This window comes from Zingiber officinale, chromosome 10A (assembly GCF_018446385.1).
Source record: "Zingiber officinale cultivar Zhangliang chromosome 10A, Zo_v1.1, whole genome shotgun sequence".
In the NCBI taxonomy this organism is placed as follows: domain Eukaryota; kingdom Viridiplantae; phylum Streptophyta; class Magnoliopsida; order Zingiberales; family Zingiberaceae; genus Zingiber; species Zingiber officinale.
The window spans coordinates 2,565,374-2,574,166 of NC_056004.1; the positions used below are offsets into that span (position 1 = coordinate 2,565,374).

At 38.0% G+C, this 8,793-nt stretch overlaps 2 protein-coding genes across 2 annotated transcripts; one reads left to right on the forward strand and one right to left on the reverse strand.

The window, feature by feature from the left end:
- Positions 1-3,429: 3,429 nt before the first annotated feature.
- Positions 3,430-4,988, forward strand: LOC122028021 (metacaspase-1-like). Its single transcript, XM_042587038.1, has 4 exons — positions 3,430-3,593; positions 3,657-3,844; positions 3,933-4,084; positions 4,199-4,988. The coding sequence occupies exons 1-4, from the start codon at positions 3,430-3,432 to the stop codon at positions 4,268-4,270; spliced, it is 576 nt and encodes a 191-aa protein (XP_042442972.1). The 3' UTR covers positions 4,271-4,988.
- A 108-nt stretch (positions 4,989-5,096) lies between these two features.
- LOC122027646 lies at positions 5,097-8,494 on the reverse strand. Its single transcript, XM_042586641.1, has 6 exons — positions 8,111-8,494; positions 7,249-7,339; positions 6,370-6,539; positions 6,100-6,127; positions 5,905-6,013; positions 5,097-5,443 (listed from the first exon to the last, which is right to left on the reverse strand). The coding sequence occupies exons 1-6, from the start codon at positions 8,336-8,338 to the stop codon at positions 5,362-5,364; spliced, it is 708 nt and encodes a 235-aa protein (XP_042442575.1). The 5' UTR covers positions 8,339-8,494; the 3' UTR covers positions 5,097-5,361.
- Positions 8,495-8,793: the final 299 nt, after the last annotated feature.

Here is an 8,793-nt window from a genome sequence, read left to right on the forward strand (position 1 = left end):
TGTAAGGAAGGGGAAGGGAAATAAAAAAAAAATTATTCCAATTTTATCCTTTTTCTTAATAGTTTAATAAATGTTCCAATTTTTAATTTTGCTATGTCGTCGAAGTTCAATTTCCTCGCCTTCTTCACATCTCGCTTCTGCCAGATTATTAGAGGAAGGGATCCGACACGTTTTCTAACTGAATTGAAGAGAGAAACCATTTTTGTCGTCAAAATTTAAGAGGATATCTATTATTTTTAAATTTTTCCATCAAAATTTAATAAGTTTTTAAAGAATAGAAATTATCGTTATTATCTTTCAAATTTTTTTTAAAGGTTTCTAAAATTATTATTTTCATTATTTTTTATTTAATTATTTGATTATCGGTAATTCATTATTTTGTTATGAATAGTATAAAAAAATAATTTTTATTAAAAAATAGCTAATTTAAATTATAATATAAAAATTAATTTTATTATTAAAAATATCTAATTTATATTTATAAAATAAATATTAATATTATGAAAATTTTATAATTTAAAAAGTAAGGGTATTTTTGTAACTTTATCTATTTAACCTTCATTCTCCTTCTTTTTCTCCCAAACAAAGTAACACATGTTACATTAATGAACCTTCCCTCCCTCCCAAACAAGGAGAAGTTAAATATTTTACTTCCCCTCACTTCCCCTTCCATTAAATTGTTTTTTGTTCCTCTGCGTGAATTAAAGGAAGGGTTTTTCTCTTTAAATCCGAGTCGTCCATGTTTGTGAGGGAGATGGAGGAAGGTCTGATCATTTGATTTAACTGATAAAGAGATAAACAATCCAGATCAAGTTGTCTTTTTACTTAGATCCAATGATTCCTATCATTTCAGATATGGATCAAGGACAAAATACTTAGATCTGAATGACGGAATAAGATAGAACTTGATCTAGATCAACGGTTCACATTGATTCTATTTAATCTTCCCCATTTGACATCTAAATCAAGCCTAATTGAATCCGGCTCGATCCTAATTCATGACTCTTTGGATTTTCTATAAAATCACATTAAAAACATAAGATTAAACTCTACAATTGATAAAAAAAATTTATAATTAAGTTCAAAATAAATTCCTACTCGTAAAATGTGATATTAACATTAAATTTATCAAACGAGAAAGTAGGGCGTTTGGTTTTCTCTTAGGAATCGGAATGGGAATGAGTATCATAGTATTATGGAATGGGAATGAGTATGAGCTTGGGTATCATTCTTAAAAATGATGTTTAGTTAGTTAAATATTTTCAATCGGAATGAACCTAAATTTCCTTTTTTACCCTTATAGGAAAATAAGAGAAAAAAAATTAGATGAGAGAGAAAATTAAATGTGAGAGAAACATATGATGAGAGAGAAAATGTGTTGGGAAAAAATGAAGAGAGAGAAAGTACAATGAGAGAAAATGAGAAGAGAGTGGATGATAGGAGAGATTGAAAAGAGAAAAAGTATGATGAGAGAGAAAGAGTGATGGGAAAAAATGAAAAGAGAGAAAGTATTATGAGAGAAAATGAAAGAGTGGGGAGAGAGAAAGTATGATGAGAGAGAAAGTGGGTTGAGAGAGAAAGAGTGATGAGAAAAAAATAAAGAGAGAGAACTTGTGATGAGAGAAAATGAGAAACTAAGGAGAGAGAAAGTATGCTGAGAGAGAAAGAGTGATGGAAAAAATGAAGAGAGAGAAAGTATTATGAGAGAAAATGAAAAAGTGAGGAGAGAGAAAGTAGGTTGAGAGAGAAAGAGTGATGGAAAAAAATGAAGAGAAAGAAAGTGTAATGAGAGAAAATGAGAGAATGAGGAGAGAGAAAGTGTGCTGAGAGAGAAAGTGTGATTAGAGAAAATAAAGAGAGAGTGTGTAATGAGAGAGAATGAAGAGAAAGAAAGTGTGATGAGATAAAATGAGGAGAGAGAGTATGCTAAGAGAGATTGAGGAGAGAGAAAGTACAATGAGAGAGAAAGTGTGATGAGAGAGAAAGTATGATGAAAAAATAAGGAGAAAGTGTGTAATGGGAGAGAAAGTGTGATGGAAGAGAATGAAGAAAGAGAGAAAAATGAGGAGAGAGTGTGTATGATGGGAGAGAATATAGAGAGAAAATGGTAGAGAATGTGTGATGAGAGAATGAGGAGAGAGAAAGTGTGATAATAAAATAAGGAGAGAGAAAATATTATAAGAGAGAATAAGGAGAGAGTGTGTGAAATTAAAAAAAAATGAACAAATATACTAAGGGTATTTTTGTCTAAAACTTAATTCACATTCCTATTCCATCAAAACTCAGGTTTCATCCATACCCAAGTTTTTGAGTTTCATTTCAAAATTTTGATTCCATTTCTATCAACCAAACACAAAGTTTGGGAATAAATCCATTCCCTCATTCCCAAACCCATAAACCAAACGTCACCTAAAAGTGTCAAATATAAAAGTTAAAATAATAGATAAAAATACTAATTATCAGGACACCTGGACAGGCACTGTCGATCGTGAGTGGCCTTGACTCCTGGCGCTTGGCTCAAGTGATAGGCACCCTAGGCTGGCACGGCCGACCGGAGTATTAGCCATAGACCGTCATGTTCTTTCACGCGTTATAATAATTGTCGGGTCTCTTGATATGTTGGGGAGGTCGGACAAGCACGAATCAATACATCAGCAACTCGAATCCGCTCGGCGCTTGAATATTGATGAAATCTGTGTTGATCGAGTCCTAAATATGTCATATGACCCCTGTATTGACCGAGTTCTGAGTGTGTCAATCGGCTCCTGCGTTGAGTGAATCCTGCCACATGGCTCTTGCCTTCTCCACCGCATCAAGTGTGATATAATGTATTTGGATAGATCATAATAGAAGAAAAGGATGAAAATATAAAGAAATTACATAATATGTTTACATTTTTTAGTATTTTGTTAAAGAAGCCTACGAATAGTAGTAATGTTTTTACTTGATAGCGGAAGAACCAATTGATATTATTTATTAGTTGTTGTTGTTATATCGATGGTATGATTTCAAAATTCGAACGGAAGTTTCGATAAGTCGGCACGAGATGGCGAAACCTCCGGGATCCAGCGGCCTGCGGTGCGATGCCGTGTCGGCGTCGTAAAATGATAAATTTCCTCCAGCTCGGTATAAAATTTTAAAGTATGGACTAGAGCTAGTTTGAAGGCAGTGAGTACGTTGCGGATGTGCGGTGCGGTGCGGTGCGGTGCGTTGGAGAAGTTGCTAGCTAGGACGCAAGAATCTGATTCCCTTCTCACTTTCTTTGTAAATTTTAGAGGATCGATGCCATGGCGAAGTCAGAAAGCACGGAATCAAGCGGCGGGGCGAAGAACTAGAACTAGCCAGTGGCCATGGCCGACGCCTGATGGCTCTCCTCGCAGACAGGGGAAGGGAAGGGAAGGGAGCGGCCGGGGTTGATCAACTAGGGCCATGTCCATGTGCCGGAGAAGAAAAGAAACGGTCAGGTGCAGCGACTGTGGCCGCCTGCTTGAAGTGCCGCCGCACGTGCAGTCCATTTGTTGCGCCGTGTGCCTCGCCATCACCGGCGTCAGGGACTACCAGGACCCTGTCGGGCAGGCGGTGGGGTTCCTCAGGTCCATCGTCAGGAACTTCTCCAACGGGACCGGCGGATCAAATTCCTACTCCGATTACTAAAGCCGCCCGACGGCGGGCCAGTTGCCGTCGAGCTTCCCCGGCGTGCACGGGAAGAAGAGGGCTCTGCTCGTCGGGATAAGCTACGCCGGCCAGCGGTGCGAGCTGAAAAGGACGGTGAACGACGTCAACTGCGTCAGGTACCTTCTCACCGAGAAGTTCGGCTACCCCGCGCCATGCATCGTCGTGCTCACCGGTGAGGAAATCGAGCGCCACCGTGCGTCAGATTCGAGGGCGGGCGGGTGCGAGCTCATCTCTCCGCTAATTCTCAATTGCAATTGCCGATGAGGAGATCGACCCGCAGCGGATCCCGACAAAGGAGAAACTGAGGGCGGCGATGCAGTGGCTGGTGCAGGGATGCAAGGCGGGGGACTCGCTGGTGTTCCCCTTCTCCGGCCACGGGGTGCAGAAGCTGGACCCGAGCGGCGACGAGGTGGAGATTTACAACTAAATATCCGTATTTTCTTTTGACTAATACTATGCTACCAAAATTGTGTGTATAATTAAAAAGATTGCATAAAGTGAATGTTTTTGAAAGCGAGAACAGGGATCGGTGAGATCAGCTCCAGCAAAACTACTACATTCGCCAGAGATCGGTGGCCGGAGCTCAAGAAGATGACTAAGATTGTTTGAGCATTGTCATGGATGGCCCCGGCCTTGGACACGTGAACTGCATTCCAGGTGATGCCAGCAACGAGTAAGCTCAGTGGCTCACAGCACCAGCAGTAGAACTCCGGCAGGACACTCACTGGAGTGCTTTCTTCTACTTATTGGTAGAAAGAAAGACCATCTAAAATTTTAGTCATGATCATGGAGATCATAGACATAGCTACTTGTTAGATATTGAACCAGATAATACCAAACCTGAGACGACCGGCCTAGCTCCTCGCCTATCAAGGTAAATAAAAAAAACTCACAACAAACGGCCCAAAAGTCCAACATCATGTGATTGCATACTTCATTTAAAAGAAAAATTCTTACAAATACATTATAATTAGGGATCAAACTGTAGATGACAACGTTTACACTTGCCATAGCCTTGGAGGCGACATAACTACTTATTGAAGTATATAAACGTGTCTTTCTTATTCATTGAGATATTGCATTTGCTTGGCCCTTTTTGCTTGCTCTCTTTGTTCTCTAGTCTTCATAACATTTGATATTGATTTTTTTTTTTTTACTTTAGGTAGAAAGCTCGCGGTCCAGTTGATTCTCGATAGATTTAAATATCAACATGTTTAGGTACATAGTGGTATTTAAATATATACATGTTTAGGTACATAGTGGTAAAGTTAAATGTGTTAGTGCTTTGTAAGATTCCCTAAACCTCGAAGTATTCTTCATGATTTATTATTGTGAGATTGACAAAGGGAAATGGGCAGTTCCTAATAGCAACCAACATGACTAACCATTTGGCATCTTACGATATAGAGACGGGCAGGAAATGTCAAAGCGATTAAGTTACAGCCATATTTACTGCAAGTGTTATAAGACATTTGCGTTTGGAACAAAACATTTTATGAAGTAGAAAAGCAAATAAGGACCAGCATCTGATTCTGTACATTCAACAAACAATAATCGCATAGCAAACGGTGGATTTAGATGCAAACCGGGGAAGAAGAATTACCCGTTGTTCTTTCAGAGCATTTTGAGTGTTTATAGGTGTTGTTATCGTGTCAAATTTCAACTTATGCATGATCCAGATTTGCCTCAAAATAACTTTGATATAGCATTGCTAGAAGACCAGATGGCAGCAGTGGCTGACTCAAGTATTGCTGGATTCTGGTAAATCCTGAAGATCATAACGATAAATGGCAATCACATAACACATAATCGATATTTGACTTTGTAAATTAAGGGAAAAAAACATCTAATTGATGCAGCCCAGTTTCATAAAGGTCATTCAAACAATATAATTGCCGACCATAACATCTAAAAGACTGCCTATGTTAGTTGGATTCCAAATTTATTTACGTAAAGAGAAGGTATAATTCGGCCTCAGGAGGCATCAAACTATGTAAATGTTCCTAGAAACTGAAAGATAACAATTGAAAATACCCAACAAAAAGTGTTTGATAATGATATGTCCAAACACAACAAATGTTTACCAAACAATCGACTATTCTTTTAGGAAAACTTTTCTACAAAGTGATTAAAAAATGGCAGCATATAACTCTGGTGCATTGTACTACGGCTTAAAGGGAATGTCATCTGACGTGAAAAAAACTAGTGTTTAGTTTAGGAGATATCTACCCTATGGCAGTGGCACTCCAGGAGGCAACGTTGTAAATAATTTGGCTTCCCTGCCATGCCTTCCGAAGTCTGCTCTTCCTTTTCTTTACAGAAAATGCTTTGCAAAGAACTGTACAACAAAAAAAAAAAGGAATCATAAGCAATTTGCCACTCGGATAGTTCTTATGATGCCATGGGAACTTTAATATAACTCACCTTCTTGAAGTTGATCGGGAGTTAATTCCTGCAGAATAATACAAGAAGATTGAATTTATAGACAAATATCCAAGAATAAAGGGAAAACCCGATGAAGATAGGATAAAAAGGAATAAAGAAACAGCACTAGCTTCTTGATAATCTATTACTGCAATGACTGTCACTGATGAACCAAATCACAATCAGAGAAACAGATGGGCAGATGGAAAAAGAAGCAAACATTAACAATACTATAGTTTTCACACTAATGTTGTAAGAGATTAGACATACTTTAGTTTTCTCCAGAGATAATAGGTAAGCTGCCATGAAATTTGCTATGCTGTCGACAACATCCTCTTGGTTAACAAGAACATAATCTTCATCTGAGCCATTCTCCCCATCAATATGCTTATCCTCCCATGAGTCTGTGGCATTAATAATGTTCCAAGATGCAGTATCATCTGCTTCAAAGAAAACATATGAGTTAGAGTCCTTCATGGACATGGGTATAAATTAAAGCAGTATTCATTTTCTAAACTACTTTGAAATCTCCGAACAGAAGAGTGTGCAAACTCAGAAACAAAGGGATATCTCTACGAGGAACAAAGGAGAGCACCTATTCAATTCATTTCATGAGCAAGGGAAACTTTTCAAAGCATGTGGAGGATAGGTGTTAATGAGATACAGTGACGATAAGTTATGTTATGTCAACCATAAGTGAATAAACATAGGATTGGATTATAAGTTTGTAAATAGTAGTATAATTCAAATCCAATCTAAGATCAAGATTGTATAAGTCAGACTACCATGGTCTAGAGACACTATGAGAATGTCTAATACCACTTGATGTAACCCTAGGAACAAATCTACCCCAGAGAATCTCACGAAGAGGAAATTTTATTAAAATTGGAGAGAAACATTACATGAGGAATTGAGAGGCCCATATTTATTTTTTATTTAAAAAAAAACTATTTCTCTTAAAATATGATCTAACTTTACCCGGTTTATAATGCATAGTAAAACCATAATAATGGGCTAATAACAAATCTTTACAACTCAAAACCTTAAAATCTTTTAACCATGAGATTATCTACTGCAATAGTTACTTCTCCATAATGCAACATTCATATAAACTAGCATGTTGGATCGAGAAAGCACAACATAGCATACCTTGAATACTTTGAGAAACTGAAGATCTGATATTTCCAAGTTTTTCTAGGAAGTTCGGTGATTCTACCTTCGATTTGAGAAGGGAACATAGCTGCACAAAGAAAAGACTCCAAAGACTATAAAAATAAACTACAATGGAGATAAGCTAAGAAAAAAAGGCAGTCTAATGAATTAGAAATAAAAGCACTACGTTAAGGAATGAACACATACAAGCAAGAATGACATTTACATAAAACAAATAGACAGAACAAACAGTTGTTCTCAAAAGAATATATATATATATATATATATATATATATATATATATATCTTGATGAACTTTGTAAAAGTGCTCCACCTTGCAAATATCTATACACATTTATCCATTTGTATGTGCTAAACTTTGATCATCAAACAAAACGTCAAGGGTTTATAATAGAAACAAGTGATGCTTCTATATCATGAAATGATTTGCATTGATTTGGCATAATACTAGTAAATAAGTAAATCAGCAATAGGTAAGCAGTCTGAAGCATACATTTCTTCTCTCAACAGAAAGTTGAATGGTCTTTATTACTATATTTTTTTTGTTGGAGAGTTGAACAAAGTTCCAAGACAATGATTATAAACAGTACAGGAATTTCCAAACGAGTCCGTCCTTGATAGGTGTTCAATCAGAACAAATTGCATCAAAGGTCACAAAATCTAGTTCTCGACTGTAGTACTAGCAAATGAAGACAATAAGTTAGTCAAAAGCATAAAGATAATTGCGTGTCATAAAGCAAAACTTCCAACGAAACCAGAAAAACATTCATGAGTGGTCATTGTTCAATCATCTTAGTTTCGGGATTATTAAAATTTTCCAAACTGATATCTGGCATACCTCATCGGCCCCGGAATCCGTGGCAGATTGCGACTGCCGAGGCGAGCGCTCTCCGTGATCCACCGGGACGGAGGGGCCGGGGTCCAGATCGGGGTTCTCGAGCAATTCGAGGGCCATCCTGCAATTTTCGAGCACAGTCTCGAGGGCCCGTCGCTTGACGCGGAAGTGATCGTCGTCGGCTGGCTCCTGGCGAGGGGTGCGCGGATCGGGATAATTGGAGGCTTCCATGGCGACGGAGCTTGAGGAGGACTGACGAGTCTTCGACGGCCCTCGACGAGGGCTTCGAAATTGCCGTGCCGTGTCGCCTCGGCGGCGGCGGCTCTATTTTGTACTCCTACCCACTTTAATTAATTAAAATTTCCTTTTAACCCTAAACATAATTACCCCAGACATTTCGGATATATTGTTACTTCACCCCTCCCTGATCCGTTGATGTGGGCCAATGATAGAGATAATGTTGTTGTTGTTGTCCCATCAAATCATCATATTTACGATCAGTCAAATTTCATATAAAAATTTTCACTTAGATTGATGAGATAACTCACCTATTGGGCCTTTTCCAGTTGTAGCGCATGCCTGGCGTCCTTGATCACTCCCAACTTCGCCTTCTCTCCCAAATGTCTATACCGAATTAAGTCAAATAAAATAGCTGTATACTGGCTTCAATTTTGTTATAATTACAT

What these genes read in the sequence shown, in the direction of transcription:
- LOC122027646 (XM_042586641.1), bottom strand. Translation starts at nt 8,338, where the DNA reads ATGGAAGCCTCCAATTATCCCGATCCGCGCACCCCTCGCCAGGAGCCA. An exon ending in TCCCGATCAACTTCAAGAAG is followed by an intron (nt 6,014 to 6,099) that starts GTGAGTTATATT and finishes TTTGTTGTACAG; the next exon opens with TTCTTTGCAAAGCATTTTCT. An exon ending in TGGAGTGCCACTGCCATAGG is followed by an intron (nt 5,444 to 5,904) that starts GTAGATATCTCC and finishes TATGATCTTCAG; the next exon opens with GATTTACCAGAATCCAGCAA.
- LOC122028021 (XM_042587038.1), top strand. Translation starts at nt 3,430, where the DNA reads ATGTCCATGTGCCGGAGAAGAAAAGAAACGGTCAGGTGCAGCGACTGT. An exon ending in CAGGCGGTGGGGTTCCTCAG is followed by an intron (nt 3,594 to 3,656) that starts GTCCATCGTCAG and finishes CGATTACTAAAG; the next exon opens with CCGCCCGACGGCGGGCCAGT. An exon ending in TGGACCCGAGCGGCGACGAG is followed by an intron (nt 4,085 to 4,198) that starts GTGGAGATTTAC and finishes AAGCGAGAACAG; the next exon opens with GGATCGGTGAGATCAGCTCC.